This window comes from Plecotus auritus (genome assembly GCF_963455305.1).
Source record: "Plecotus auritus genome assembly, chromosome: 3".
NCBI lineage: Eukaryota > Metazoa > Chordata > Mammalia > Chiroptera > Vespertilionidae > Plecotus > Plecotus auritus.
Genome location: NC_137772.1, coordinates 175,608,392 through 175,628,222, shown reverse-complemented (window position 1 = coordinate 175,628,222; position 19,831 = coordinate 175,608,392). Strand labels below are relative to the sequence as shown.

Sequence of the window (19,831 nt, the reverse complement as noted above, 5' to 3'; positions counted from 1 at the left end):
AACATTTTTCATCTCTGCAGTAACCAATATCAGGTATTTTGTTATAATGTCTGACCAGGCATATTCCTCCTATCAGGTTTTGAACTACCAGATGGCTCAACACCAGGCAAGAGATCCCAACCCCTCTTTCAGCCATAGCTCCTCACCAAATGGGATTTACATCTGATAACTCAAGAGTAGCAATAACCACTTGCTTCCAATCACAGTACAGCCCTTGGCACCACCCAGAACCTTTTTACTTCTAATTCTAAAAAGCCAGGTAATCAGGTTATCCTAGCCCCGTGGTCGGCAAACTGCGGCTCGCGAGCCACATGCGGCTCTTTGGCCCCTTGAGTGTGGCTCTTCCACAAAATACCACGGCCTGGGCGAGTCTATTTTGAAGAAGTGGCATTAGAAGAAGTTTAAGTTTAAAAAATTTGGCTCTCAAAAAATTTTAATCGCCAAAGCCGGTTTGGCTCAGTGGATAGAGCGTCGGCCTGCGGACTGAAGGGTCCCGGGTTCGATTCCGGTCAGGGGCACGTAACTTGGTTGCGGGCACATCCCCGGTGGGAGGTGTGCAGGAGGCGGCTGATTGATGTTTCTCTCTCATCGATGTTTCTAGCTCTCTGTCCCTCTTCCTTCCTCTCTGTAAAAAATCAATAAAATATATTTAAAAAAAAAAAATTTTAATCGTTGTACTGTTGATATTTGGCTCTGTTGACTAATGAGTTTGCCGACCACTGTCCTAGCCCACAATGAATTAGAAACCACAAATCCGATCCAGGATTAAGGCTGTCATAGAAAAACGTCTGGGGCCATTTGAGGCAGAGCCCTTCCTTATACTTCTATTAGCTCTGAGAACATTATTATTAAGAATAATAATTGCTCTAACGGGTTTGGCTCAGTGCATAGAGCGTCGGCCTGCGGACTGAAGAGACCCAGGTTCGATTCCAGTCAATGGCATGTACCTTGGTTGCGGGCACATCCCCAGTAGGGGGTGTGCGGGAGGCAGCTGATTGATGTTTCTCTCTCATCATTGTTTCTAACTCTCTATCTCTCTCCCTTCCTCTCTGTAAAAAAATCAATAAAATATATTTAAAAATAATTTTTTAAAAAAGAATAATAATTATCTTAATGATACTAGACAGGGCCAGTGCACCAAATTGTGCACAGGAAGGGTCCCTAGGCCTGGCCAGCAATCAGGGCTGGTCAGGTTCCCCGCCTCCAGCCTCCCTACCTCCTCCTTCCCTCACTCCCTCAGCGCCCCGCCACCGCTGCTGGTCATCCACCATGTTCCGTGCCACCCCCTGGTGGTCAGCGCATATCATAGCGAGCGATCGAACTCCCAAGGGAACAATTTGCATATTAGCCTTTCATTATATAGAATAATATATATTATTGTTATATCAAATTTCTTAACTGTGGCCTACTCACCAAGAACTGATTATTTTTGTAGTGATGCATGATATCCTATTTAAGAAGTCACAGAAGTGCTTTTATACATTTGAGGAAGAATCCAATTTAAAAAGCAATGAATTGAAGCACGCCACCCCTTCCAGGAGCACTCAGGCACCTTTCCCTTCCCTTCTTCTTCCCCCATAGGCATGCATCTCCTAAATTCCAAAGGACCCTACAAGACTTGCAACCAGGGACACAATGGGCAGCAGCTGCTCTTCCCAAGCTAATCCCCTGAACCTGTCTCGAAGGTCCCCTTTTCTCCGACTCTCCAGTGAGCTGACAGCAGCCCCGCCTGGGCTCACTTCTTTACTGGAGAGCCAAAGCAGCCTCACCTAAGCTCTCTCCTGTTGCGTCTTTTATCCCAAGTCCTTCCTGTTTCCTGTCCCAGCTTTCATAAACATACTCTCAAAATAAAAAAATAAAAGGCAAACAACTGAGATAGTGTGTTTTTCCCCAGGCCAGTAGTGTGAAGAAGTGATAAAGAATAACTTTAGACAGAAATATTTCATGATAAAAAATTTAATAAATACCACTATTCTAATGGATTATTCCTATACTAATTACATATAAAGCCATTAATATATAAGAAGTCTAGTCTTCTCTCTGAAATCTCAGGAATGTCTTATTCCAAGAGAGAAAACTGATTCTAGAGTCCAACGTTCTCATTAAAACTTTTCATTAACAAACTACAAGCTCCACTGTTCGCAGTGTATGTAGAACATAACTAGGACCGGAACGGAGAGGGTCAGTTATGCTCGGCGTGCTGCACCGTTTTTAAGTCTCCATGAGAGTTTAAGATACATGCGGAAGCTGTAAGTTAACATTAAGGTAGTTTTGCTCTCTAAGGCCATACCACCATTTTCAGTCGCTCAGTTACATTAAGGAAAAGACGAAGTTGAGATATAAGCAACCAGAATCAACTCAGCAATATTTTGATAATTATGATTAATATGCTTTGATATTCTGGATCACTCCAACCATAAAGTATCACCTTCTCTTGTAGCCAGTAAGATTCATCTTATTAAACAGCAATCAACAACAGAAAAATGGTTAAGTTGTAATATAACTATTTTATCTTATTCCTTATCAAAAGTTGTTAAGATTGTTTCACAGCCCTGACCGGTTTGGCTCAGTGGATAGAGCGTCAGCCTGCGGACTGAAGGGTCCCGGGTTTGATTCCAGTCAAGGGTATGTACTTGGTTGCAGGCACATCCCCAGTGGGGGGTGTGCAAGAGGCAGCTGATCGATGTTTCTCTCTCATCGATGTTTCTAGCTCTCTATCCCTCTCCCTTCCTCTCTGTAAAAAATCAATAAAATATTTTTTAAAAAAGGACTGTTTTACAGTATTAAAATGTTAATAAAATTACATTTTCTGTCCAAATGTCGTAAGTCTACATATCCTTTGACTCAGCAATTCTACTTCTAAGAATACATCCTAAACATTCACATAAGTATGTGCATGTTTCTCACAGCATTATTTGTAGTATCAAAAGACTGCAGTATCAAAAAAAAAACAACCAAGATATTAGCAGAGGACTGATTAAATAAACTATGAACATTCATACGATGGAATACCATGCAGCTATTATAAATAAGGCAGACCTACAGATACTGGTAGGAAATAATCTCCAACATATGATGTCAAGTAAAAAAAAAACCAATTTATAGAACAGTATGCTATCATTTGTGTAGGAAAATAAAAAGAATACACACATGTACACATATATACTATCTCCAAAAAACAATAAGTCAAAAACTGGTAATGCTGTCCCTAAGACGAAGAAGTGGGTGAGCCCAAATGAGATTAGGTAAAAGGAAGACGTCTCAATGAATATACACCATATACCATTTTGTTCTTTAAAAAATTTTTACCATGTGCATTTTCTATATTTTTTATTTTTAAAAAATATATAAATATAATATGAATTTGCTTCTTTTTTTCAATTAGTTTACTTTCCATATATTTTGTATTGGTTAGACAATCATGTACTTTACAAAGCATTCCCCCTGACATTTCCAGTACCCACCTGGCACCCTACATAGTTACCACAATATTGTTGACTATATTCCCTGTGCTGTACTTTACATTATCCCCATGACTATTTTGTAACTACCAATTTGTATTTCTTAATCCCTTCACCTCCTTCACCCAGCTATTAAGACTCCCTTCTAATAGCTGTCAGTCTGTTCTCTGTATCTATGAATCTGTTTCAATTTTGTTTGTTCATCTATTTTGTTCTTTAGAGTCCACATGTAAGTGAAATCATATGGTACTTGTCTTTCTCTGATTGACTTATTTCACTGAGCCTAATACCCTCTAGTCCCATCTATGCTGTGGCAAATGATTGGATTCACTTTCTTTTTTTTACAGGCTGAAGTAAAAGATTGTTTATTTAGCAAAAAACATGTATGAAACACCTCAAACTTGTATAAATGAATAACAAATAATCACAATTTCAAGTTTTTCTAATAATGTAGATATAAGAGAAACATTTTAAAGAAAAAAATTAATGCACATATATTAAAGAATCTCAAGAAAACAAGTAATAAACATTAAAAGGGGGGACAGATTCCAGTATCCGGATTTCAAGTGATTTTCTTGAAACATTTTAAAGTTCAAAACATATTTTCATTCCATCAGTGTAATCCAGATAGTTCAATCCAGCCTCCAGTCTCTCCAGTCTGAGACTTGAATGGAGTAATTGTCTCCTTGCTCCCAAGTAGGGGAAAGAGGAAAATCATGGCTTTAGAATCAGACTTGTTGAACCAGGTTCACTAACATCTCTGAGTCTTAGATTCCTCCTTTGATCCAATTCCTCCCCTCCCCCGCTCCCCCCCCCCCCATTCTTTTCTGTCATGCTCTCCCAGGCAGGTCTGCATTGCCTATAATGAATCTGGGTTCAGCCAAGTATTTGGCCTCAACCACCCACTGCTCTCTGGATTCATTTTTTAAAAAAAATATTTGTATTGATTTCAGAGAGGAAAGGAGAAGGAGGGAGAGATAGAAACATCCATGATGAGAATCATTGGTAGGCTGCCTCCTGCATGCCTCATACTGGGGATGGAGCCCACACCTCAGGCATGCGCCCTGACTGGAATTGAATCGTGACCTCCTGGTTCATAGGTCAATGCTCAACCACTGAGCCACACTAGCTGGGCTGGATTCACTTCTTAACAAATACTTTAGGGACTCTCTCTGATAAAGCTTATTTTTAATATATATATATGATTGATAGATTTTAGAGAGAAAGGGAGAGAGGTAAAGAGGGAGGAAGGGAGAGAGAGAGGGAAGAAGGGAGGGAGGGAGGGAGGGAGGGAGGGAGGGAGGGAGGGAGGGAGGGAAGGAGGGACATATACTTGTTGTTCCACTTATTTGTACAATATAGGTACCCTGACCAGGGATTGGACCCACAGCCTAGGTGTATTGGGATGACACTCTAACCCAGTGGTCGGCAAACTCATTAGTCAACAGAGCCAAATATCAACAGTACAACGATTGAAATTTCTTTTGAGAGCAAAATTTTTTAAACTTAAACTTCTTCTAACGCCACTTCTTCAAAATAGACTCGTCCAGGCCGTGGTATTTTGTGGAAGAGCGACACTCAAGAGGCCAAAGAGCCACATGTGGCTCGAGAGCCACGGTTTGCCGACCACTGCTCTAACCAATTGAGCTACCGGCCTGGGCTCTGAGAAAGCTTCTCAAATGGATAATGGGAGATCTGCAGCCCTCCACTTGGCTGGCATATATTGCCTTCAGTTTAACTTACTATCACTCTGTCTTAGCGCCCAAATAGCTATGCTGTGAAATTATGATCATGGAGTTTCAGAAGCCAAATCCTTAGGAAAGCATTTCCTGGCTCCTAATTTGGGTTAAATGGCCCTCCTTCGTGTTCTCCCAAGGTACCTGCTGGTTACCACTATCATTACTCTTACACTCTTACCATGTTATCTTGAAATCATTTATTCCCTGATACTATTTTGAAACTTTTCTGTAAATTTGAAATTATATCAAAATGAATAGTTATCTCCTCAAAACACAAACTAGCTATAATAAATTCCGAATATCTAGTTAATAATTCTGTGTTGCCCTAGTCGGTTTGGCACAGTGGATAGAGCGTAGGCCTGCGGACTAACGGGTCCTGGGTTCAATTCCCGGTCAGGGCACATGCCCCGGGCTCGATCCCCAGGAGGGGCGCGTGCAGGAGGCAGCTGATCAATGATTCTCACTCAAGGTTGATGTTTCTCTCTCTTCCTCTCCCTCTCTGAAATCAATAAAAATATATTTTTAAAAAATTCTGTGTTTCTTAGCATTTACAAGAACTCTGGAAGAACACTTTGTTGTTTTTTAAAAAATATATATTTTATTGATTTTTTTACAGAGAGGAAGGGAGAGGGATAGAGAGTTAGACACATCGATCAGCTGCCTACTGCACACCCCCTAGTGGGGATGTGCCCGCAACCAAGGTACATGCCCTTGACCAGAATCGAACCTGGGACCCTTCAGTCCAGAGGCCAATGCTCTATCCACTGAGCCAAACCAGTTAGGGCTGGAAGAACACTCTGAATAACCCAAACCTATTTAAAAATTGCCCCAAGAAATGAATATTAAAATACATACATAAACATTAATTTAAACTTTTCCCCCTATGGTTAAAAAATTTTTTTGAATTTGAAATATTTTTTTCTTGTAAAATTCCCCTGTAGAGGGCAAAGGCACTCAAAACTATTTCACTGATTTTAGAGCTGTATTCAACACTGCAAAGGTCTCCCTAAAACTGTAAGGTTTAGAGGAGTAGTTTTTTAACAGTCCTCCAATTCTTCCTCCCTTTTTTTCTCCCCTCCTATACATAAACAACATCAAAGGCAGCATTAGGACAGCAATTTTCAATCAGTGTGGCACAATAATTTTTTTTTAAATGCAATACCTAAAAAAAAAAGGAATACCTGAGGCTCTGGCTGGCGGGCTCAGTGTTTAGAACATTTGCCTATGCACCAGAGGGTCTGGGGTTCGATGCCCATCCCCAGTAGGGGCTTGTGTGGGAGACAACCATTCCATATATCTCTCTCACATTGATGTTCCCTCCCTTCCCCCCTTCCATTCTCTCTAATAATCAATGGAAAAAATATCCTCAATCCTTGGGTGAGAATTTTTAAAAAAGCAATACCTGATGATTTAGTCGGGGGCACTGACTTCTTTTCCCTTAGATTGTCAAATAAAAAAATGACAACAGCCAACACAATAGGTGTCCAGTGTGAATTAATCAAATTTTTGGTGAGATTGGCAAAAAATATATTTTTTGGTTTGCCACAGAATTTTAGTAATTAGTTTATGTATGCCATGAGATGAAAAAGGTTGAAAATCATTGAAGAAGGAAAATAAATTTCATAGAAGCAAACAAAAAACTGTTTGCATGGAAGCAACTGATTAAATAAATGTGAACAGGAATGTTTGAAGTTGACTCCCTCTTGACTCTTTTCTCAGACAAGATTCGGTGCCAGCAACATGCTGGTGACAAATAGCCAGAGGCACAGATTAAGGCTTTAAAAAGTAATATCCAAGGGTTTTAGGTATTAACAAGCAGCTATGACTTTTTAAAATTCATTTTGTGTCCTGAAGAAAATGTAAAGATTCTCAGATCCTTCTAAAATCCCTTTTCCCGAAAGTTCTACTTTAAGGCTAAAGTACTGGATATTCCTACAAAACCATTACTATTAATCTAACACCTATGTTGTACAAGATGTTCTTTATGAAGGTGAGTTCCTACCCCTGGATGAGAGTCAACAAAACTCTGAAATATTCAAGTGGTTCAAACAGAGCTCATTGTTTTCTGAACCCTATGTGTTTTAATAAGGAAGATTACTAGCTACTTTTTGAAAGAGTATTACTGTCTTTGTTTTTCCATTCCAGGTCAATAAAGACGCACCATTTTCTGAGTCTTTTCCATCTAGGACCGTGGTCGGCAAACTGCGGCTTGTGAGCCACATGTGGTTCTTCGGCCCCTTGAGTGTGGCTCTTCCACAAAATACCACGGCCTGGGCGAGTTTATTTTGAAGAAGTGGCGTTAGAAGAAGTTTAAGTTTAAAAAATTTGGCTCTCAAAAGAAATTTCAATCGTTGTACTGTTGATATTTGGCTCTGTTGACTAATGAGTTTGTCGACCACTGATCTAGGGCATGCATCTAATTAGTTCCAAAACTCAATGTGTCCCCACTGTGGGTGAGGGGAAAGAGCTTAGAAAAGCAATGTGAATTTCTAAATTATTCTTGAGAATGTAAAGTTTGAAATTATTTACTTTGGATAAGTGTATCCTATTTTTCTCTTAAGAAAATGAATTTGATGTAAAATGGGAAAAAGGGTTGAAGACTGATTACATCTACTTCCTGATAGTGAAAAGCCCCTCTGATGTTAGTTTAAGAAAAAGGCCTAGCCCTGACCGATTTGGCTCAGTGGATAGAGCGTCGGCCTGCAGACTGAAGGGTCCCAGGTTTGATTCCGGTCAAGGGCATGTACCTTGGTTGCGGGCACATCCCTGGTAGGGGGTGTGCGGGAGGCAGCTGATCAATGTTTCTCTCTCATCGATGTTTCTAACTCTCTATCCTTCTCCCTTCCTCTCTGTAAAAAAATCAATAAAATATATTTAAAAACAATAAAAAGGCCTAGAAACTCTATTCCTCTCTACCTAAGTGGGTAGGGTCAGAATGTCTTCAACCGAAAGCCACACAAGCACGCCCAGTTCATAAAGTTCAAACAGTGCTGCTATTGTACAATGTGCTTAATACGCATCAGGGCATCTGTGTATGTGTAAGTCTCGCTCTCCCTGGCACAATGGCCACTGAAATACCAGCTTAGCCCAGCCAGTGTGGCTCAGTGGTTGAGAGTCGGCCAGTGAGCCAGGAGGTCATGGTTTGATTTCCGGTCAGGGCCCATGTCCAGTTTGCAGGCTTGATCCCCAGTGGGGGGGCGTGCAGAAGGTAGCAGATCAATGAGTCTCTCTTATCGGTTTCTATTTCTTTCTCTCTCTCCCTTCCTCTCTCTAAAAATCAATAAAAATCTATTTTAAAAACAGAAACACCAGCTTAGACTGTTCTTCATTTTACTGATTTTGTGTGCCACAGTGTTAATCTTGCTTAGTCTATGGAGAACCACAATTTCAACTCAATATCAAGTTTACAGTTTCTCACCTAAGCTAGACTTTTGAGAATCTGTTTTATAGTTGAAAGAAAAACCTAACATTGAGAACATCTAATGATAAAGAAAGAGAAAATTAATTAGCAAAAGGAAAGAGGGAGTAAGACCCGGGAGAAAGAGTACAGCTGATAATGAAACCAGCTGCTTGGGTGTGAAAGACGATAACAGTTGGAAGAAATTTGGCCAAGCTGTCAAGAAGGATGTTTTAGACAAAAATATCACTCATCAACCAGAGACTTCAGAATTAGAAGGGCCTGACCCGCTAAATAGAACTCTTAACTTTATCTGCTCAGTGCTGAGGCTTAATCAGCTTCTTTACGGCTTTACCTTCTTCACTACCTTTACTTCTTTAATGTTTACTGCTCACTAAAATCTTACTTCTAGAGACCACAGCTTCGTCTTTGTTCCTCCCAACTCACACTGTGTGAGCTTCCTCTGATTTCCTCCTAACCAGAAATTTACAGCAGTGCATTTCCCTTTGGGGGACCAACCTGGCCTCCTGGCTTGACACATCTCTCCTGGAACACAACTCCAAGTTCTGAGAACAATTTCAAAGACCTCTTTTATACTGAAATAAGAAAGTCTATAAATCAGTCTCTACCTACTTCTAGCCTCAGGGGGGAAAAAATGTTTTGCCCTCATACTTGCTTAAGCAGTTTTTTCTCTGGCAAATATGAAAAATGATTATCATTAGATTACATTCAACTCATTTATTCTAGTGACAGTACTGGCCCCCCTGATGTAGACTGGACTTGACAATGTTTGTTTTCTTAAAGCAAAGAAAATTTATGTGTAAAGACAGACAATACATACTACAAGATTCTCCAACCTGATACATGCCTCTTTTTGCTCTTTGGAACCTGTTAAAATTTTAACTTGTAGGCTTCGTTCACTACCTTGGAGTTTTTTTGGTTTTGTTTTAAATATATTTGTATTGATTTCAGAGAGGAAGGGGGAGGGTGAGAGAGACAGAAACATCAATGATGAGAAAGAATCACTGATCAGCTGCCTTCTGCACAGCTGCCACTGGGGATCAAGCCTGCAACGCTGGCATGTGCCCTGACTGGGAATCAAACCGTGACTTCCTGGTTCATAGGTAGATGCTCAACCACTGGGCCATGCCAGCCGGGCATTACCTTGGAGTTTTAACATACACTTGAATATCAGCGATAAGTGGGGCTAAAACAAAGAAAACCCATTCAAAATGACCTACTAGCAACAGGCACAAAGACTGAAAAGCCCAACTTCCCAATTTGTCTTCACTGGAAACTGGTTCTTATACTAAAAAATATAAGTTACTCTGACCTTAAAAGTGGAAGAGGAATTAGACAATAAATATATTTGTATCATTCTTAGCCAACTCTTATATTCTACTAGAGGCCCAGTACACAAAATTCGTGCACTCGGGGTGGGAGTGGGGGAGTGGACCTAAACCAGCAGTCAGACATCCTTAGCGCTGCCGCAGACGCTGGAGAGACTCTTGCCAACGCCACTGGGCTCACCAGCCATGAGCCCAGCTTCTGGCTGAGCGGCGCTCCCCCTGTGGGAGCGCACTACCACCAGGGGGTGGCTCCTGGGTTGAGCATCTGCCCCCTGGTGGTCAGTGTGCATCATAGCAACTGGTCTTTCCACTGTTTGGTCGATTTGCATATTAGCCTTTTATTATATAGGATTCTAATTTTATTAAAATATAGCTTACCAGTATATGCCCTAGCAGGTGTGGCTCAGTCGTTGGGCATCAGCCTGTGCACCCAAAGGTTGCTGGTTTGATTTCCGGTCAGCCACATGCCCGGTTTCAGGCTCATCACTGGAAGGGGGCATGCAGGAGGCAACCTGTTATAAATCTCTCTCCCCCTCCCTTCCTCTCTCTCTAAAATCCATTTAAAAATCTTTTTAATAAATAAGTAAACAAATAAATAAAATATAGCCTATAAACACATATGTTGTTTTATTTTATCAATGATATTCCTGATGGTACCTGTAAGGGCTCTTTTTTTGTGTCTCCAGGGGTCAATAACTGTTAATTGTTCTAAATATGTGTGTTAAATTATTAAAAGAATAAATGGCATACAATGAGTGACACAAGGGTCTAGGTCTTCTAACTCCTTATATTCTTCTACACATTCAAATGCTACCAGCCTTCTTTTCCAAAATATTTTATTCAAACCACAGAGACTCAGATAATAAAGATGACAATATTGGGGCAAAAGGCTCCCCTTTCTACCTCAAAAACTCAACTCTTTAAAGATGTTCCTCCTTTTCCTCCTTATTCAAGTACAAATAAAGGGATTTTACAAAGACAATGTCCTCCATTCTCACCCCTCCAACATCGAACATTCAACCCTACAGGAATACTAAATTGTCTTATTGCAAAGCTAAATAACTAAACTTATAACACCTGCATTTTAGCCAAATCAGGCAAGCATACTGCTAGAGCAGTGGTCGGCAAGCTCATTAGTCAACAGAGCCAAATATCAACAGTACAACGATTGAAATTTCTTTTGAGAGCCAAATTTTTTAAACTTAAACTTCTTCTAACGCCACTTCTTCAAAATAGACTCGCCCAGGCCGTGGTGTTTTGTGGAAGAGCCACACTCAAGAGGCCAAAGAGCTGCATGTGGCTCCCGAGCCGCAGTTTGCCGACCGCGGTGCTAGAGTAAGTGATGTTCTTTTTTGTAAATTCAAAGTTTCTCATTTTGCATTAGTTTCCAGTAAGGCTACATGCACAAACAGCAGCTTCCTAGAAGAGGAGAATTAGAAGACAAGACAACCTTCCATTAGAGCCTTCCAGAGAGAATTTGAGAGGGACTTCGAAGCTCATAGAAAAGGCGTAACTCTGTCATCTCACATTTGTATTTAGGAACGTGGTGAGGAGACAGGGAATAAAGATGTCTTTGATTCCACAGCACCCGCACAAACTCTTAGCACTAACAGTCAAACAGAAAACCTATTGCTTTGTGGATATTATTCTCTAACCTCTCACTTACACTTCACTGAGTTAAAACTGAACCAAAGCTGCTTAGTAGCTCTATAGAGTAATCCGAGGAGCATTGCTGATTTCCTAACAGCAGAATAACATTAGATTCATACCAAACTTCCCTATTCATTAACAAGAAGTGCTGCCAGGCTGCCCAGAAATTCCCCTCCCCAGTCCCAACTTGGCCATACCAGAAACATGAGGAATCAAGTATGCTGCAATCATGGCCTGTTTGGTATTGGATCCAAAATAAACTGTGCCTAGCCCCAAGGCTGTAAATGCAATGTTATTCAATGAAAAACTGAACGGCCAAATAATTTCTCAGGTTTCATTTACCCAACACAGCTTATCACAGACAGACCTAGTCTAGTGATAGCTTCTAACCTTATTTAACGATAAGATAAACTTACCGGTAATTTATACTATATACTCAGATCAACATTAATGGCAAGAGTTCATTGGCAATAGGCTAACAGGGTTCTGAACAAAGGTTAAGTAATAAGGTCAGATTTGTTAAGTCTGGACTTTTTAAGGGGAAAGAAGGCACATGTAGGGAATAGTAAAAAAATAAAAACAACAACAAAAAACCAGGCTCTCTCCCAGGAGCACAACCATGACTTTCCCTTTTCCTCCCCCCCCCCCACCACTTATCCTTAGATGTGTTACCATTACCTTCTAAGCTCTAAGGGCCCTTCCTTTAGCTTTATAACTTGTTTCCTAACCCCATTTCTTCTAGGAATTGCTTTTTCTACCTCTGTAACTTATCCAATAAATGTTCTCTTACAAAAAAACAACCCCAACACTCCCACATGCCAGAAACAACTAGTTCTAAGCACCTCGTGTGTACTAACTCACTTCGTACTCACCAACACCTCCATAAAATTGGTATTATCAATTCCCATTTTACGTATGCGGAAACAAAAGGACAAAGAGGCTAAGCAACTTACGCCAAAAGGTGATGCAAACTGGTAGGGCTTCGGATTCCACAGGAGTCAAGGGAAACATAGTTTACCCTGGCCTCGCCCACAGCCACCAATACAATGGCCAGCAAAATCATGTCCCCTTGCCTCTCCTTTCATATCATGTTGCTTTTACTTTCCACTCTAAAGAGATGTCACGTCCCTTTAATTTCATAACACTCCTTAGAAAGCAGTGGGCAGCAGGAGAGGATCCTCTTTTCACACAGAAAACTGAAGCCCGGGTTCCTCGACCTTTCCCCTAGCGATGCTCTTGGAAACAGTCTGCTATGGAAGGCAGGGGATTTGGGAAAACCAGAAGTGAAGAGGAATCCAAAGGCGATATAACAAAAAGTAAGCGACAGCTTTGAAATTAGGTACATGTGAAACCGAACAGCTGGCGAGCGTCCACCCCACTTCCATACCATATGCAATAATGGCACAAACAGGCCCCAAACCAATCTACACACAAGGCGCAGCGGCCCAGCCAGCCCTTCCCAGGAAGGCGCTCTGCTTGTGGGCCGCACAAAAATGAACGGGTGTTGAAGTGGGGAGCCCAGGGAGCGGGCGGGGCCCAGGCTCCGCAGGTAAGGAGGCCACCAGGGGCCCGGCGGCCTGTTCCGCAGCGTGGAGCGGGTCACCGCACCCTCGGTGCCCGCGCGGGGGCAGGTCCAGCCAGGGGTTCGCCCATTTCTCCTAGGCCGTGGGAGGCCAGGGGCGAGGCCCCGAGAACGCTGGTATTCGCTCCCCGTCCACCCCCGCACTCCACTCCCGGCGCCGTCTTCTCCCTCGGAATAATGCGACTCCATCTAGACCCCGCGCTTCAGGCCCCCCCTCGCAGCCCCGCACGGCGTCCCGCGTGCCCCGCATTGGCCCCCGCGCCTTCTCCCCGGCGGGCCCTAGAGCCGCCCAGCCCTCCCGGCCCTTCAGGGGCAAACGGAGCGCCCGCTTGACCCCTGACCTCGCCTGCCCTTCGCCTTACCAGCTCCGCGGCCACCTAACAAGCTGTCCCCGCGCCTGGGGCTCCATAGCCCTGGGGCCAGCGCCAAGCAGCCCGACTCCTACACGCCCCGCCATTGGCCGACAGGATGGCAGCCGCATATTCTTATTGGCTGGATTCTCCCTCTTCCCGGTAGCGGCCTGCGCGCGTGGCAACCGGACCGCGGGTCCCGAGGCTCCGCCCACCCCGAGGTCAGGCTTGGGGCGGAGCCCAAGCGGTCTGGGCGGAGCTGCACCCTACCGAGCGGTCCAGCCCACAGAGCGTGCGTTTGGAGGCTCCCACCCAGCAGATAAGTTTCGTGCATTAGTTCGCTGTGGCCTCACGTTAGCTACTGACAATCAGCTTGTTTCTTCTGGAGACCCGGCTCGCCCTATAAAGTGCAGCTCCACCCTATAAAATATAGCCACCTGCAAAGACCATTTCCTCTCGCCCCCAGAGCCTCATCATAGTATCTGTGCCCTATCAAGAGCATCCCACACCTAGAAGGAACTGCGAAACATCAGCCAGTGCAACCAGTTCGACCGCATCAGGTGCCTTACTCCCAAGCCTTTGTAATGAATCCTTTCCCTCCATTCTACCCATCTCCTCGCTTCTTCCCCCAATATTTATCTCCACCTACCCCAAAGTAGCCCCAGCCTCATCCTCACACTCTAGAGTCTTTCTCTGAAGATGGCAGTCAGACCAGTGGTGCAACAGAGGGGAGAAAACAAGTGGTCTGACAAACCACCCTAATTTTCTTCTCGTTCAGAGCTATAGAAACATTCTTAGACACCCTTATATCAAAGATAACAAAGCTTATTTAACCAACCCACAGGACTAGATAGGTAAAGCAAAAACCCCTCCAATTTCTTTCTTCATGTAAAAACTGCTGGGAGAAAATTTTACTAGTTGTAAAAGAGTCCAACAGAAGAGAAAAAGGAGAGTGAATTGACAAAAGAAAAATCCAAATAAAGTAAGTACAAAGTAGAAAACGTGGGGACCGAACACTGGGCTGAGCATCGTCAGTTATCTGGTACAGGCCGGTTTGCACACAGACCTTCTCCTGGAGAGAAAAGAAAATGCACAAATTAGTCCTGAGGATCTCTCTGTAACACACCTGGGGAGTTTCAGAAAGTCTCTCCAGACCAGAACCTTTCCTTTGGGAACCTTTGCTGCAACCAGAAAATGAAATGGCTGTAGCCATTCTCGCGCCCTTCTGGTGGGCTCCGCTGGGCAACGTCCCCGGGTGTGGCATACTTGCTAGTTACTTACTTAGCTCACAGTGCGGTGCTGCCTCCGTCTTACGCTGCTTCTTCATGGTGCAGAACGGGTTTGACTCCCTCCAGTGCTAGCTCCAGTCTATAGAAGCAGACAAGTGTGCCTCCCTTGGTTAAATAAGGGCACTGAGGCTGCTCTGGGCAACGCAACACTGATAAAGACACAGCAAGGAATTTCAAGAGGCAACCCACATCCTTCAAAGCATAATCAAATTTCATCTTTGACCTGCCATGAAAAGGGAAGCACCATATATCTGCCACGCCTAGATACTAATGAACAATTAATTGAATTTGAAAACGTGTCATCTAAGATTTCCTCTGTTCTCTCTGACAGGAGATGGAGGCGGTGTATGAAAGGGTGAAGTAAAAGGAGTTGCTTTCCTTCAGGACGCCACTCCTCCTGGAGTCACGTTGGTTCCGGCACTTGTACCCGGGCTGCATGTGCATTAGGACTCTGCTCCCCTGAGATGTAAACTGAAACCAATTAACCCCAAGCTTGACAGTCCACAAGTATTTTCCACATAGGTACGTGAGCACTGATGCAATTAGGAGTCGTCTCCGGGTGTGGGTGAAAATGCCACCTGCCCATCCCTTGGGATTTTAAGGACCTGCTGGCATGAGTCCAATCAGTGATTCACAGGCAGACAACAAAGCCGCACAAACCCAGGACTCTGTGACTGATGAAGAAAAGAAAGGGAGAAAGGAAGGAAACAAGCAAGCAAGTATAATGAAGGCTTTTGAGAAAGAGGGGAAAAGGGAGGAAGGGAGGAAGAAAGGAAAAAAAGGAAGTACCTTGAGACTGGGGGGAAAAAACAAACAGAAAACAGAGGAAGTCCAGAATTTCTCAATCTGGGAGGAATTTAAAGGATGAGGAAAATTTGCCTCAGGCAAATAAATAGTAGATCAGCTGGAGAGGCAAAGCTGGACAGGAGAAGCTTTGGGGTGGGGTAAGGAGAATGGGATGGGAAACTGGAAGGAAGGAGTTGCTGCCTTCAGAAAGCTTTCTGGTAGTTTTAAAGGAAATCTGCTTAGGTGTGGAGACAAGAGGCTAGAGCAGTGTCCCAGCGTGCAAGGCCACACACAGGCAGCCAGTGGTGTGGTAGAAGTCCAGGAGGTTGGCTATGTCCTAGTTTTTGGTAACTTGAGTATGGTAATATTTACTTTACTAATGGTAATGGGGGAGTTGTGTACTTAAGCAGAAGGGTTTTATTATGAAATGTAGGCCAACTTCTAGGTAGTATAGGTTTCTCTTTTTCAGGCTTCTTTTTCTTTTTAAAAAAATATATTTTTATTGCCCTGGTCGGTTTGGCTCAGTGGATAGAGCATCGACCTGAGGACTGAAGAGTCATGGGTTTAATTCCGGTCGGGGGCACATGCCCAGGTTGCGGGCTCAATTGATTTCAGAGAGGAAGGAAGAGGGAGAGAGAAAGAGATAAGAAACATCAATGATGAGAATCATTGATCGGCTGCCTCCTGCACACCCCCTACTGGGGATCGAGCCCACAACCCGGGCATGTGCCCCTGACTGGAATGGAACCCAGGACACTTCAGTCCGCAGGCCATCGCTCTATCCACTGAGCCAAACCAGCCAGGGCCAGGCTTATTTTCTTTTTATTTATTTATTTATTTATTTATTTATTTATTTTATTTTTTTTAAAGATATATTTTATTGATATTTCACAGAGAGGAAGGGAGAGGGATAGAGAGCCAGAAACATCGATGAGAGAGAAATATCGATCAGCTGCCTCCTGCACACCTCCCACTGAGGATGTGCCCGCAACCAAGGCACATGCCCCTGACCGGAATCGAACCCGGGACCCTTCAGTCCGCAGGCCGACGCTCTATCCACTGAGCCAAACCGGTTTCGGCCTTATTTTCTTTTTAAAAATTTATTGATTTGATTTGATTTGAGAGAGAGAGGGAGAGACACACACAGAGAAATATCGATTTGTTGCTCCATCCATCCATGCACTCATTCACTGATCCTTGCATGTACCCTGACCCAATTGAACCCCCAACACTGGCACGTCCAGATGATGCTCCAAATGAGCTGCTTGGCCAGGGTCAGGCTTATTTTCTCATGCATCTTGTCTGAAGCTCCTTTTTTTTTTTTAATATATATTTTATTGATTTTTTACAGAGAGGAAGGGAGAGGGATAGAGAGTTAGAAACATCGATGATAGAGAAACATTGATCAGCTGCCTCCTGCACACCCCCTACTGAGGATGTGCCCGCAACCAAGGTACATGCCTTTGATCGGAATCGAACCTGGGACCCTTGAGTCTGCAGGCCGACGCTCTATCCACTGAGCCAAACCGGTCAGGGCTTGTCTGAAGCTTTTGAGGACAGATTTCCAATGCCCAGAGGAATAGTAAATGCCCAGAGGAATAGTAGATGGCAAGTTTTATGATTTTTATCTTTTAACCAATTTGAGGGAAACAAATTAATTTGAGACAAAATTAAGGCAAGTTTTGTAAGATGTTTTTATTTTTAGCTTGGGGTAATGAAGCATTTTAGTTTTGTGAATAAGTTGTGACTATCCAGTTTGGGTGTGTAACTGCGGGGGGGGGGGAATTTTTGTGGGGGGTGGAGAGCCAAATATGTTGAGTTCTTTTCTCCGTAGGTCTGAATCTCAAAGGCAAATTACACAAGGTAACAGAAAATCCAGTGTCAAGATAATCAGGACACCACAGGTTTATAGTTTCTAGAGACTAGAGCATGAGCAGTTCTCACTTTGAGGTCTGTGGTGGAGCTGTCCATTAGAGAATTGGTTAGTGGTTATTCTTTTTCCCAACCCTTAATCAGATTTTTAAAGTATGTAACCCCTTAACTTTACTTGAAGTATTTTGGGGTGGTCTTAAACAGGGAAGAAGGTGAAGGAGAAAAAAAAATCTGCTTAGTACCATAAAAATATATGCAAACAAATGTGATAGAAATAAATACCTTAGAATGGAAAAGAAAAGCAGTAATTAATTCATATTAATCAAGGTAGGTGTTGTGGAGCAAACGCGAGTAAACGACCACTGGAGTCCAGACCAAATTAAACTTTAGGGAGCCTTTTTTTTTTTTTTTTTTTAATATATTTTATTGATATTTTACAGAGAGGAAGGGAGAGGGATAGAGAGTTAGAAACATCAATGAGAGAGAAACATCGATCAGCTGCCTCCTGCACACCTCCTACTGGGGATGTGCCCGCAACAAAGGTACGTGCCCTTGACCGGAATCGAACCTGGGACCTTTCAGTCCGCAGGCCAACGCTCTATCCACTGAGCCAAACCGGTTTCGGCTAGGGAGCCTTTTAATAACCGGCCGGCTGACTGCTCTCTCCACGCGGCAAGCCCAGAGAGCAGCCCCGACCCTTTGTGTCTGACCGTATGTAAACCCATTCACTACATCCTGCTTTTTCAGAGCAAACAGTCTAAAACAATTTAAAACAAAGCAGTTCTATCCAATTAAAAAATACACCTGGCATGGCATTGAGATTATGGGCATATCTAGTCTCTGGCCTACAAGGTCAGACAGCTAAATTTATCTTCCTCATTATTCAAGCATGCTAAAGCAGGCTAGAAAGCAAAGTTATTTTTAGAATAGGAGTCCGTCTAAATAAACAGCAGAGAATTCCAAACAGTAGTTTTACAAAGTAGCGGTTAGCCTTCTCACTGGGAGGAAGCATGCTCAAAAATTCCCACTCTCCAACAGTAGGCTTCCAGCAAGTGGCTCTGGTTCCTACACACAACAGTCAGTAGAAGAAACTAGGATGAGATCTGCCAGGACCCCAGATTAAGATCTCTTAATCTTAAGAAGTGCCCTCAAGGACTAAAAGTCCTATCATAACAACTTGATCTATCCTTTTTGTCCTCGTTGGCCAAGTGTCCTAAGGCAAAACTGGGTTGGCCACCAATTTGTCCCCCTTCACAAGAGAGAAGTTAGATGAAATCATCCAAGTGAAGTGTTGGAGGAAAAAGCCCTACTTTAGTTTCGGAATTCCAAAAATTGGAATGGATTTTACAGTGAGTCTCTACCATAGCCCCACAGTTTGCTTTACTCAGCAGTTTCTCCCAACATACACACTCCACTCTTGCCTTCTGGGCCCCTGATTCTCACGTAGTAATGTTACCAGACCTTAAATGCCAGATTCTTGAATATCAATGTCCTAAAAATGAGCACTGAACTCAATACAAGTCAAGCAGATAGAATTTATTGAAAAGAACTTGTGCTAAATGGAGTTACCAGAAAAGAGAAGTCAAGCTCTCTAAGGGGTTCTTGTGGATGGCTTGCACAGGGGCCTTGGGGTGGGCTTGGAGCTTGGGAATGAGGATGAGGTCAGTTGTCCCATGATTCTTGTCTGTTGGTGGTTGATCCCAGGGTAGTCACAGGATGTTTTCCACGGTCAATGGACCACCCAAAGAGCCTGTAAAATAATGCTTGTGCAAACATTCTGGTTACCATTAATGGACTTAGAAAGAGGTTGGTGGGGAGTTTTCTTGAGGGATGGAGTCAGAGATTCAGAATAACCAAGTTTCTAAAGCTGAACAGAATTAGTTTATAAAGACATCTTGGGCCTCCAGGTAAGATGGCAATGTAGGTAAACGTGGTACTAGAATCCTCCCACAACCACATCAAAAATAAACTAATCGCCCAGCTGGCATAGCTCAGTGGTTAAGCATTGACCTATGAACCAGGAGGTCATGATTCGATTCCCAGTCAGGGCACATGCCCTGGTTGTGGGCTAAATCCCCAGTGTGGAGCATGCAGGAGGCAGCCAATCAATGATTCTCTCTTATCATTAATGTTTCTTTCTCCCTCTTCCTCTCCCTTCCGCTCTGAAATCAATAAAAATATATTTTAAAAAAAACACAACTAATCTTCAGAACAACCATCATTCAGAACCACCTGAAATCTAGGTGAATGGAAGTCCTAAGGAATTAAAGAAGAAGCCACATTGAGATTGGTAGGAGGGGCAGAGGCACAGAACCATTTGGTGTTTTTTAATTGGGAGAAATACCTTGGCTGTGGA

General features: G+C 43.1%; 1 protein-coding gene across 8 annotated transcripts in view; it reads right to left on the bottom strand.

Annotated features, from left to right (window-relative positions):
* SLC11A2 (solute carrier family 11 member 2) overlaps positions 1-14,935 on the bottom strand; it is a 48,725-nt gene extending 33,790 nt beyond the window's left edge. For 4 of the 8 annotated variants that reach the window (XR_013960282.1, XR_013960283.1, XR_013960284.1 and 1 more), the window contains exon 1: positions 14,810-14,935. Coding sequence is in view for 1 of the 8 variants with exons in the window: in XM_080662607.1 (XP_080518733.1) it covers positions 14,810-14,855 (46 nt within the window). In the remaining 7 variants the exon portion in view is untranslated. Of the gene's footprint in view, positions 1-13,540; positions 13,764-14,809 lie in introns of those variants that run through there. The other 4 variants (XR_013960285.1, XR_013960286.1, XR_013960287.1 and 1 more) reach the window with 1 other exon arrangement.
* Between the last annotated feature and the right edge of the window lie 4,896 nt (positions 14,936-19,831).